Source organism: Typopeltis vanoorti, chromosome 20 (genome assembly GCF_054136105.1).
Source record: "Typopeltis vanoorti isolate ZY-2024b chromosome 20, IOZ_Tvanoo_1.0, whole genome shotgun sequence".
Lineage (NCBI taxonomy): Eukaryota > Metazoa > Arthropoda > Arachnida > Uropygi > Thelyphonidae > Typopeltis > Typopeltis vanoorti.
Window position 1 is genome coordinate 9820100 of NC_143568.1, and position 13286 is coordinate 9833385.

A 13286-nucleotide genomic window follows, 5' to 3' on the forward strand; every position below is an offset into this window, starting at 1 on the left:
CTGTATTTTGGTAATTCGTCTGGATGGAAAGAAAGCCCCACCTCTAATTATCACTAACGGAAAGAAAGATAAGATTGAACGTGTTTCAGGCATTTATGTTCTTGAAACCGAAAAAGCCTGGTCCACATAAGCAGTTATAAGGAAGCGGGGTCGATTTAATGTTGCCACTTGTTTTGCAAGGTGGTCAAAGAGGTCTGCTAGTCTGGGATTCAGCCAGCACTCACCATGCTAAAGACATGAAGAACTTCCTTGCAGAGAGAAGAATAGATCAAATAATGATTCCTGCAGGAATGACTGCCTATCTCCAGACTCTTGATATTGCAATAAACAAGCCATCGAAGGACCATTTGCGCATGGAAACCAATGACTACATTGAAAATAGAATGGAGAGAAATCAGCGTGGAAACTTTGTGAAGCCTGGCCTGCAAGAGGTCGTGACTTGGGTGAAGAATTCATGGGATAAAATCACTGACAGCTGTGTTACCAATGCACTATGAGCAGGCTACATGGACAAGTAGTACTCATTTAAGGAAAGCTCTATTGCTGGACATGAGAGATTGGGGCCAATGGTTCTACAGGAAATGGTGTCACAAGAAATTCAGGCCAGAATTCGGGGTTTGGAGAGTTATGACATGTTCCAGAAAAAGATGACATGACTGCATTCGAATAAATGCAGATTTTTGTACATGAATAAATGTAGATTGTTGAACATGAAAAAATAAGACATCCCCTGAAAATAAGCCCTAATGCGTCTTTTGGAGCAAAAATTAACATAAGACCCAGTCTTATTTTTGGGGAAATATGGTATCAGTGCCGTAACTAGGCAGGTGCTGTTGGAGATAGGACAAAAAAGGGTAAGTCATAAAATGCCTCATATGAACAAACTTACTGATTGAGTCAGTCTGTTTGAAATGGAAGCAATTTCTGTGCAATACCTTTCTTTTTTTCTTCCAGTGAATTCTGTATGATAAGTTATTGATACGATATAGTGAATTATATGCTTTTAGATAAGATTTAAGCAGTTCTACCAGTATGTCCAAAGTAAGTGTTATAAGAAAAAAGATGCTTTGCACAAGCCATGAAAGAAAAGAGATGGCATGGTCCTTAGCAGATTAGATATGATGAAAAGTAATTTTTTTTTCTTTCTTCCCCTAACTGATTTAAAGACTCTGCAAGTGGTATCAAGTCTCTTTCCTTTCTTCTAGGATATAAGATTTTATAAATAACAGAGTTGTTGTCATCAATACACTCTTTTGGAGATAACATGGAAAATTTGTCCATGAAGTGTCTGAGGATGGCTGTAACCATTTATAGCAAAAGCTCTTTTTAACAGCAAAGGATTTTTGTTGGTATGTATGCATTACATAAGCAAAAAACATGTTCTCTCATTATTCTAAGTTTTTGAAAAGACTGATAATGGAAATCATTATGAACATTTTACCATATGTGTGGGGTTGGTATAATGGAAACCATTTTGTGTTATGTTTATGAATGGTTATGTTATTAAAAAATAAAAGCCTACAGTCATTCCCATGTGATCAACTGGCAAAAATGATTCATCAAAATTAGAACTAAATGGAGGTTTTTAAGTAGAGCAGATATTATATTATTATCACAGAAATGGGTTTAAGGCTCATTATCAATGAGTAACACTTAGACGGTGTTCATGAATTATTTCCGTTATTTGACTGGAGTAGATGCTCATAACGGTATTACTTAAGGCAATTAACAATGTATACTACATATTAATTAGCAAAACCTTAATACTTCCAATATTTTGGTAAAGTCAAATTGCCACCATACGAACTTATATATGGCATCAATGGCAGAATCATATTAAAAATTATGACATTACCATTAAGAATATGTGAACAGAGATAATCTACGGTGGTATGGTTATTTAAACAGAATGAGAGAAGAAAGGTTAGCAAAACAGGTATTTGATGCCAAGATTGCAGGAAACTGATGCAAAGGAAGCTAAGATCTAAGTGGATTGATGCAGTCAGAAGCACCCTAGAAAACAATTATATCTAACAATACTGGATTGGTGACAAGTGATCATCTAATTTGGAGTTAATTTGTTGACATTTTTAATAATGTAAAGTTAATCGTAGTACTGTTGTAGTATCCTGTATGCCTCTTGGGGGTACATATTAGAAAAATAATGATGGTATGGCAGATAACACCTAATGCATTATGTCCATTATGTCTATTGCACAAGCTTGAATAATAAAATGTTCAGTGTATGGGATGAATTATTCAAGTGCAATATTCATTTAGATGTTATTAATGTATTAACTATTGTATTTTGTACACTTTCAAGTTACAAATGTAGAGGAATGGGAACTGTATGTCTAAGTACAATTTTGTTCTTCCCATAGCACACCAGCTGCTGTTTTGTATTTCATGGAATTAACAGTGCATAATCCAGGAAAATATTTACTTACTTCCATGGCACATCGGGTTCTCTCAGCATGGAAACGTTGCAGGAATGGACCAACCAAATGACAAAGAAATATAAGCTGCAATTCTGTTTGAATGATAGGCTTCACTCTTTCTTTCATAAATCTGTTTGAATGGGGAAAAGGAAAGTATTTTAATAAGCATGCTAAAAAGAATTCATAAACACATTGAATTAAAGTGAAGTTTAAGGATGAGCAGATCGCTGCCTTTCGTGACCCTCTGTGCAATCTTTTCAAATACTCATCAAAATATATTCCAAGCATATTTTATATATGTTTGGATTATGTTTTGATAAACTGAGATGCTAGTTTAATAAAATAGTAGACATAGGTTTACAAGTCAAACTGTGCAAAATTGTTCTGATTTCTTCAGAAATTTTATGCAATTTTTTAAAATTTTATTTTTTATCCTATAGCAATGGATATATTGCAGTTAACATGAAACTTAGCAAAGTTCTCTACTGTTTATGAAGAGTTTAATGCAACATGAAGGTCCTCAAGTTCTGAATAACCACTTCACTCAGAAACAGTTATCTGGTAACATTTGTCACGAACTATAAATCTGATTGAGCAATCCTCTGCCTTGCAATTCAGGTATGAATTACAAGGTGTGCTCAAATTCTTAAAGATAAGCACACTGTTCAAGAAAAATTGAGAAACTGCAGTATTTTCTAAACATATATAAACATATATTAAACAAGATATACTTATATTTTAAAAATTTTAGTAAATGAAAGAATGCAAATTATTTTATTGCTGTTTGTTCCTGAACATATACATTATGAGAAAATGCATTTTTTTTTCTTTAACATACAATTTTTATGATGATGTTCACTGTACATGAGTCTGTAGCCTGAATGACTTGACCTGATGAAAAAAAAAGGTTCCTGAACTCTATTGCAGGACACATGTATGCAAAGGCATGAATTTCATGGACAGATAGATTGGCTATAAATGGTTATAATGCAGTATCAGTAAATAAAGTACTCAATCTGATATATATATATATTTAATTGCTCCCACCCAAGAAAGATTATTAGCAAACCTATTGTACATTTTATACCATAGGTGGCTAAGGATATTTTTTTTTCTTATTTTTATAAATTTTATATATATATTTTGTATTTTCAATTTATTTTTTACACAGTCTGGAAACTCTGCTCTAAAGATCAAATGTGGAACATTTTCCAGGCACTTCAAGCCTCCAATAAGCAGAGGTAATGGTCTCATACCAAGTGATGAAATTCATCTTCCACCTAAAAGCCAATCACAAACATCTATGCCCACTAACAGCAGTTACCACCTTGCCAGCGTGGTAACCACTCGGCAATCACGCTGGCAAGCAATGTATTTAGGAACTAGCTATATAGGGAATATCGTAACTTATTTCCGTTCCTACAGAATTACTTTAAATACAACATTACAGTATATGGCACTATATTTATGCATGCTAATTAATAATATGTACTGCATTTATTGCAGTCAACTTTTCTAAAACTCAAATTTTACATCAAAATATATTCATTTCAAAACAAATTACTTATTTTGATTCATGCAAATGTAAAAAGTAATGTTAGAACGAAGTGAAAATGAACTGCTTAAACAAATAATAAAATAAAAAGACACAAAGAGAGAGAGAGATACATTTAAAAAAAAATCAGGAACAGATATAGAAGAAGAAAAAAAAAAGACTAATTTCCTAAGAAATAAAGAAAATAAATATAAAGAACAAATGTGATTTTCAGTGGATATCTTATTTGTTTAAGCTCCTGTGGAGAAATTAATGTATCTTCACTGCTGAAAATTTAGTTTTTGACTGAAGATTGGGTGGGAAACAATTTTTTTTTTTTATGGAATAGACAGCCGTCAAGTAAAAACATAGGAACATTCTAAAATAGTTGTGTTCTATTTCATTACACAGCATTGTCAAATGCTTTATTATTATTATTCTTATGTGACACCTCCAGGGAGTCCAAAGACTCATCGCGAGAGAATGTGTCAACAACATCGAACGATTGATCCCCTTCCAACTACTAACTGCGCTCAAACTTGCTTTAGACAGATTTAAGTATACTGTCAGCACATAACTGTTCTAACCTAAGGATGTTTACCGTGTAGTCATATATTTCTGTTATCATTACCACATAGCTTTCTCATAGAAAAATCTATGCTGCTCAGAAATGATTAACTTATTTTTTGTTATAAATTTGTGTAAGAGCAAGTGCATGAACTCTAGCAAAGACAAGTAGTAGCAATATATATATATACACACATTTTTAGTTTTGGGGTAGTTCCTTCCTTAATTAACACATTCTAAATATGTTATTTATGTTATTTTTCATGACAATTTCAGGTTAATATTCACGATGATTGTCCACTTGTCTGCATGGCCCTGCAGTTCATAATAATTTGTAAATATATAGCTACCAATGGGATGTTTGCATTTCACACTGCTATAAGCACTAGGCAGAACTTGAATTTAGTTGTTAACAGTTAAAGGACACAGTTAAAGACTGATAAAATGATGAGAAAATTAGCACAATGTATTTCTTATTATTCTCTTTCATGTTAAGCTTGATGGTTTGATACAATAAAGTAATTTGATCTCTTTGAAAACTTACTAAGTAGTTAATCCAATGTGCATAATGTATTATGGTTATGAATCATGTTTCTGGCCGATCTGCCTGTTTTACAAAATGAAAAAACCTAAGTTTATAGGATGAAAAACAATGCCACTTCCATATAAGACATATAATAAATTTAGTTTAATCCTTTATCCAAGTGTGAGCAAACAAAGTTTGCACCTGAAAGTATCTTCAGGACTGAGGTAAGGTGGTACCACCTTACCTCAGTCCTGAAGATACTTTCAGGCGCAAACTTTGTTTGCTCACACTTGGATAAAGGATTAAACTAAATTTATTATATTCTAACCAAGTGAAAAATAAACTTTCAACATCTTTCCATATAAGACCTTCTAACTCACTTTTATATGAAAAGTACTCATAAAGATTCTTGTATTAAATGGGATTTGCATTCAGGTCTTTCCAACCAAAAAGGCATCATCAAAACTGAATGAGCTATGGAGGCTTGCTTTTTTTTTTTTTTTTTTAAATCGTCATCGATCGAATTCCTGACATAGACCCTCATAAGGATCTCATGATAGTAATGATGTGACTGTAATTTCATATCAACACTTTTCCACCAGATTAGCCTGTTAACTGTCAATATTCCAGTATTATCAGATTTTGTTCATTGATTTTAATGGTATAGATGAGAACACAGACTGATAAGAAAATAACTATTTATTAACTTATTGCTGTGGACATCCACCTCAGTGAACATAAAAAAATATGTCCGGTACTATCACTATGGCAAGTCAGGTCTAGCAGACCATGATTTAGATACCCCTGCACACAAGATCGATTGCAAATAAATAAAAGCTGCACAGAAGCTTTTATAAGTCAGAGAGGTTGTTCCTAGAATCAACAGAAGCCTTGAAACATATTCCAAACCTCAACAAGTACAGCTGTATAAATTTGCCAAAGATTTGGGAGACAGCCATCTTAAGAACAAATAAATACCTGCTTTCTTTCTCTCTCTCTCTGTTTTTTTTCCCAACATAGATGTACCAAATTAGGACTTTAGTCTTTGTGTTGCATGTTACAATTGCTCAAACTAACGAGTCCCATTGTTATACAGGGATTGTGGTTATCTTGTGTACTGTGACAAACTGTTTTTGTGCTCTGAAGATGCTGAATAGAATATCAGCAATAAGTTAATAAATAGTAATTTTCTGATCAGTCTGTGTTCTCATCTATACTGTTAAAATTAATCAATGTACGACGAACACATAAGCCTTCTCTCATGTTTGATTATCAGATGTTATATTTTTGCCTTCTAAAGCACTTTTTACTGTATCAATCCACCTATATCTTGGTCTTCCTTTGGGTCTTTTTCCTGCCATCCTGGCAAATAACACTAGTTTACCTAATCTTTCCTCTTCCATTCTGTTTAATGACCATACCACCTAAGATTAGCTCTTCCTGATTGCTGAACACATTCCTGAATGCTAACAATGTCAAGTTCTTTTCTAATATCCTCGTTTTTCATATGATATTGCTTGATGCCATCTGTTCACGCTTCTAATCTTTCTCAGGATATCTCATATATCTGTGGTCTCCAGTCTTTGATCAAGAGTTTTATTTCTAACCCAGCTCTCAGAACCATGAGTTGTTTTGAACACCATCTTATACATATAGTTAGTTTAGTGTTTTGACTAATCTCTCACTTATTCTATATAAATTTATTCAACTGATTTCCTACCATACCAGCTTGCTATTTCTGCTGTCTATTTCCAAATTTAATTTGCCACCTTCACTAAAAATTGTGCCCAAATAGCTGAAATGCTTTACTTGTTCTCCATTCAGAATGCAGTTGATGTTTTCAATATTTCTGCCTATTTTCATAGTCTTTGTCTTTTTAATGCTGATTTTCATACCAAATTTATTACAGCAGTTATTCATTTTGACCACGGAATCCTGCAGACTTGTCCTGGATTTATTTAGGAGTATAACGTCTGCATAAATTAAACAGCTGAGATTAACATTTCCAATTTTGATATCAGGCTTGATATTGCCTTCCTTTATAATGTGATCCATATAGATGATGAATAACAGTGGAGATAATGTACACATGCATGTTTGATTAACAGATCTTATATTTTTGCCTTCTAAAGCACTTTTTACTGTATCAATCCACCTATATCTTGGTCTTCCTTTGAGTCTTTTTCCTGCCACCCTGGCAAATAACACTTGTTTAGCTAATCTTTCCTCTCCCATTCTGTTTAAATGACCATACCACCTGAGATTAGCTCTTCCTGATTGCTGAACACATGCAGACTTGTCCTGGATTTATTTAGGAGTCAAACCATCTTCTTGCACATTCTTCAATTCTAACTGTTGATTTAAAGCTTAAATAGAGACTATATATTGCTTGATATAATGTCCCATTTACATCACATAACTAGAATGTTTTGGACAGCTTTCCTCTTGGCACCTTGTCAATTGCCTTTTCTAGATCTACAAAACTTGAATACAGATCCTTGTTATATTTCCATGATTTCTTAATTATTTGTCTTAAAGTGAAAATCTGATCTTGATGATCTTTGTTGGGCCTAGCACAGCTTGTTCTTCTCCAAGCTTATTCGACACAATTTTTCTTCACTGCTTCTCAAGAATACTTTCATAAATCTTACCAGGAACTCTCAGTAGTGAAATTCCTCTGTAATTCTCACACTGAGCTTTATTCATAGATGGGCAACTATGAGTGCTCTATTCCAATTATATGGCATTCGACCCTCTGACCAGGTCATCTGAACTATGTATAAGGCCACTGTAAAACGTTTAAATATCCATATTTTAGTATTTCTAGTCAAATATCTACTCCACCTGCCTTTTCACATTTCAGGTTTGTGATAGCTTTTCTATTCAAGTACTGATATATATTCAAGATGGCATTCCTGTTGACTATTTTCTACCACCATGCTGTCACTGCTTGTTTCATTTAGAAATCTTTCAAAATAATTAGTCCAAACTTCCAGAATATCTTTATACTTAGTTTTCATCTCCCTTTATTATTTCTAATCCCTTTTATAGTTTTACAGTACTTTTTCCTTCATTTCTGAACTTTTTCAATAGGCTTCAGAATATTTTACCACCTTTCCCATATTTATTTTCTATGTTCTTACCAAAGTCTTCCCATGACTTTTGTTTGCTAATTTTATAGTGCTTTGCTTTCTTACATTTTTCTCTGTATTCTCTAAGAGCACAAGGCAACTTTCTTGCCTTGAATTTTTGATATGCTTTCATCATTTCCTCAACTGCCTCTTTAACTTCCTGAGTCCACCATGGAGTTCTGATTTTTCTATCCTTGCAGATTACCTCAAAAAGATGGTCTTTTACATTTATTTATTTATTTAATTATTATTATTATTTTATTTTACAAGGAGAGCTATTTTGACACCATTATTCAAAATTATGATTTCAGCAATTTGTGCTATTTTGTTATTCACAGTTGAAGTATTTCATCACCCCATATTGATAAACTATTACCGTATATTATCGCTTATAATGCGAACTAGAAATTTTGTTTGAAAACTAGCCCTAAAATGCCATGTCCACATATAATGCGATCTGTTAATCTTGATTCATAAGATTATAAATAATACAATACGAATTAATGAAAAAAATATTTAATTAAAAACAAAATGTCAAAATACAAGACGAATTAACGAAAGAAATATTTTAAAACAAAATGTCAAAATCCTTTAAATTCTTCTTCATCTTTTGAGTCACCAAACATTTCATTTATAAATTCATCTGTAGAGATTGCGTCACCAGTGTAGCAGTTGTCGTCATCGTCTTCATGCTCTCCAATTTGTTGTGCGTCATCCTCGCTTTCATATATGACGTGATCTTCAGATCCATCCACTGAATTACTTATTCCACATTTAAGAAATGAGTGTTGAATCATTTCAGATGGTATCGAATCGAATTCTTTAACCTAGCTGGTGACTAGGGTGATCTCAGGCTTCTGAAAATTCCCACCCTTTGTCATCTTCACCAAACCAGATGACATCCATTCTCTCCATTTTTCACGTAAGATCTTTAAATGGCTTATTCAAGCTGACATCAAGCGGCTGCAAAACGGAAGTTAGACCACCCGGTATGACTGCTAGGTCTGTACGTAGCTCACGTGCTTTCTCTTTGCTTGCCTCTGTTAAATGCACCCGGAACATATCCCAGACTAGCATGCTTTGTTGACGTAACAAGCTACCTGGACATATGTTCCATACTTGATCCAGCCACAATTGTACACCTTCTTCATCCATCCAACCTTTCTGATTGGCACGAACAATTATACCTGGTGGAAATTTCATGCGCTTCGGAATTTTCTTCCTTTTAAATATCACTGTTGGCTTTAATTTGGTTCCGTCTGCCATGCATGCTAGAACAATGGTAAAATGCATTTTTTCATGTCCCATTGCTTTTATGAAGACACCCTTTTCACCAACTGAGTTTACTGTTCGATTCCCAGGCATATCAAAGTACATGGGCATCTCATCCATATTGCCAATTTGGGAAAGTTCATATCCGTGACACTTCCGTAATTTGATGATAAATTTATGGAAGGACAGCACTTTTTCTTCAAGCTGCTTTGGTAACTTCTGCGCAATTTTTGTTCGGAGTTGTAATGTTCATGCTTTGCGTTCCATAAATCTGTTGCACCACCCAGGTGAAGCAAGGAAAGATGAAATACCTGGTGTGTCCTTGAATTTACCATTCTTGAGTGGTAGAGCTCGAAAACGAATTGCATTTCTTGTTACTATAATGCCATCTTGTCGTTCCGTCAAAATCCATTCATTTAGTTCTTCAAGTTCTGGAAAGGATGCTACATCTCCACGACGGGCACGTTTCGTTTTGGGGATTTTTTCAAGACTGTCTTTTTGCTTACCCCAAAGTCTAATATTACTCTCTGCTACACCAAATTCTCTCATAGCAACACTGTTATTATGTTCTTCTGCAATCTGCACGACACTCAATTTAAATCCTGCTTCAAAAGATGAACGTTTACGTTTCTGTTGGGTCATTATCAGGCTAGGTTTGTTTAACGAATAATATTTAAAATGAACTGTGGTTAAACCGATATACCTAACCGTGTGCTATCATTTGGCGACGGAGAGAGCATGCGCAGATATGATGCGCACTCGGTCGCCGAATGCGAGTGGGTCAAGTAGATTTGGTTGCATAGGCATTAGGTAGTATATATTGTGTGTGCAAGTCTAATAAGATGTTATATTTTTTAGGATCCCCATATAATGCGAACCCTTAACTTTAAGTAGTATTTTTTACTATAAATTTTTTGCATTATACGCGATAATATATGGTACCTATATTATTATTTTTCCTCTTCTTTTTAAGTTACTTTGCCCATGCAAAACAGTCACATGTAATTGCTTCATTCATACGTGAATAATTCTTTCACCAAGCAGCTGTTTACAGTAGAATCGTTCTTAACTATTAAATATTTAAGGAATTTACAATGTATACTGGAATATTAATTAAAAGAAATTTTAATAAATACCTCCTATATTTCCTATATTTAATAAATACCTCCTATATTTCCTATATTTAATAAATACTTCCTATATTAAAGTTTATTTTAATTAATATTCCAGCATATGTTGTAAATTCCTTAAATAATTTAATAGTCATGTGTCACCAACGTATAAGCCTATTAACAATAATTAAGAATGTCACTTAACTGGCAACAATGGGACTTCGCTGATTCTGGATACGATATTTTTCTGGATAATTGAATATGTATTTCGAGAGCTTACCTATTCATGTTTTGTGATGCTATTGTGTAGAAATTGCAGCATGCGAAGTTCGTTGGTCATGTTTTTCGATCTACTGGCCATAGTTAAATAAATAACATCAAAAATCGTGCGGATTTTTAAAAATTTAAAACACATACACATAATTTTATATTTCACAAAATCAAATTTAAACAGCATTTAAAAATTACAGTACATATTATCACATGAAAGCTGTTGTGAATTTCTTAGTATGACTACATAATATAACTTTGAATGTCTGCCTGCTTACAAGATTGTCGTCGGAGCTTTAAAAATTCACTGTGTATACAATGAAGTTTCATAACATCATGTGCTGGCATAGATGAACATTGCTCGGCAAATCTTACGAAAGTCTGCAATCCTTCGTCAGCTTCCTCCCACGTAACTTTCTTGGTCTGCGTGCTGTTGTACTCATCTTCATCCTCCTCCTTTCCCAGTACATGTTCGATTATTTTGTCCTCATCAAGAGAAAGAGAGAGTGACAGGAATGGAATTGTCTACATCCACCAAGGCCTGCACCTCCTCTTCACTAACCTTCTCCAAATGTGTTACTAAATCCAAGATATCGGATATAGGACGTGTTTTAAAACCACAAAAATCTTCGTCACTTGATTCGTCATCTTCAAACATGATCAATGGCCACAATTTATGCCAAAGTGACGTAAAGTAATGTTTTTTATGAGTCCATTCGTTCAGGCAAGAGACAAAGTAAATATGGCATCTTTCAATGTGAACTGTTTCTGAAAATCGTGGATGCTACCTTCAAAGTTCACACATCAACGCATAAAATGGGAGCAGTAGTTCATCTTTATATTCTCGATGACTCCTTGGTCCATTGGTTTGATAAAGCTTGTTATGCTGGGTGGCAGAAACATAACACAATTTCCACATTTAAGTCTTCAGCTGGGGGGGGGGGGGATGTGCGGCAACTGTCCAAAAAAGAATCATTTTTCTGTGATTCTTTTGTTAGACAAAGTGGTAAACCCTTTTCCCTTAAATGCTCCTTCAAATTGGACATGAATACACTATGACATCATTCTTTGAATATACCACAATCCATCCATACGTTCTTTTGTGCCTGATAATGGATAGGCAGATTTTTCACATTTTTAAAGCACCGTGGATTGCAGTACTTGCCTACCACTGACAATCTTGCTTTGTGTATACCTGAAGCATTTGCGGTTGTACACTGACAGTGTTGCCAGAATGCAAGCCCACTACATATTTTTCTTATCTCATAGGCTTAAATTTCGGGTTTAAATTTAGACCTTCGAAAATGCCGTTGTTTTGGTATTGTCAGATAATTGGGTGCCAGTTACGAGAGATTTTACTGTACAATGTTCAAAATTTCTGCATTTCACAATAATGCCTGAACAATATAGCTCTCTTTATTATTATTAATTTTTTATGGTAAGCCCATTCGTGAAAAGCTAAAATGAATAAAGCTTTTCTGAGAAGTAAAAAAATTTCAAGTAGAGTGAGGGGGCCAATTTCAGAATGGAAATTGGGCAATAAAACATCTTTATGGTCCCATAGAAGTTATCTAGCAAGAAAGAAGTAGAGAAATTTTTTGAAACGAAGCTAATATAAAGATGGTTCTTATTGGAGATCTAAACAGAAGATCAGGAAATGAATCCCAGATATATAAAAATGATTTATGAGAATTTAGAGAAAACAGCCAAATTAATAATATGCAGCTTTTGATTTTTTTTTGTTCAGGATAGAACTAGTGACGACTAGTATGTTCCAAAGTAAAAGCTTCTACAGTTCAATCAATTTTGACAAAGCTTTTTGTCAGAATTGGATGAGCTACATGGAAATGACTGGGTTTGAATTATATACACTAGTGGCCAAAATTGTGGAAACCTTTTGGAAAAAGGTTTTTTCTGAGGTTTAATTGCTCATAACACCACTTTTTTTGGAGTAATACTATAAAATTATATATCAATGGAAAGATAATTTAATCAAGAATGTAATGCAATAACGTTTATGAAGGATTTTTTTTTATTAGAACAGCAGTTATAAAGAAGAAAAGTGAAACACAGAAAAAATGAGATATACAAAAATTCTCACAATGTGAGTTAATACTCAGTTGGGGCAACCTTTAGCGTTAATTACGGCCTTAAAACGCCTTCCCATGGAGTGAACCATGTTTTTTAGTTCTTCAGCTGTTATAATGTGAAACCAAGATTGAATTATTGCTTCTATTAATTGGGTTTTATTGCTGGTTTGCTACTGACTAACAAGTTTCTTTAATCGGCTGCATAGATTTTCAATTGGGTTAAGGTCTGGGCTATTCCCAGGCCATTTCAACAATGGAATATGATTATCTTGAAACCACTTTTTGCACACAGCAGCAACATGACATGGAGCTGAATCCTGTTGAAATATAAGTGCTTCATTATCTT

The 13286-nt window shown here is 33.9% G+C and overlaps 1 protein-coding gene across 1 annotated transcript in view; it reads right to left on the minus strand.

Annotated features, from left to right (window-relative positions):
- The window catches only part of MED23 (mediator complex subunit 23), a 435475-nt gene that overhangs the window by 15829 nt on the left and 406360 nt on the right, over positions 1–13286 (minus strand). The window contains exon 32 of the mRNA XM_090410280.1: positions 2448–2568. Within this exon, the coding sequence (XP_090266406.1) occupies positions 2448–2568 (121 nt within the window). The remainder of the gene's footprint in view (positions 1–2447; positions 2569–13286) is intronic.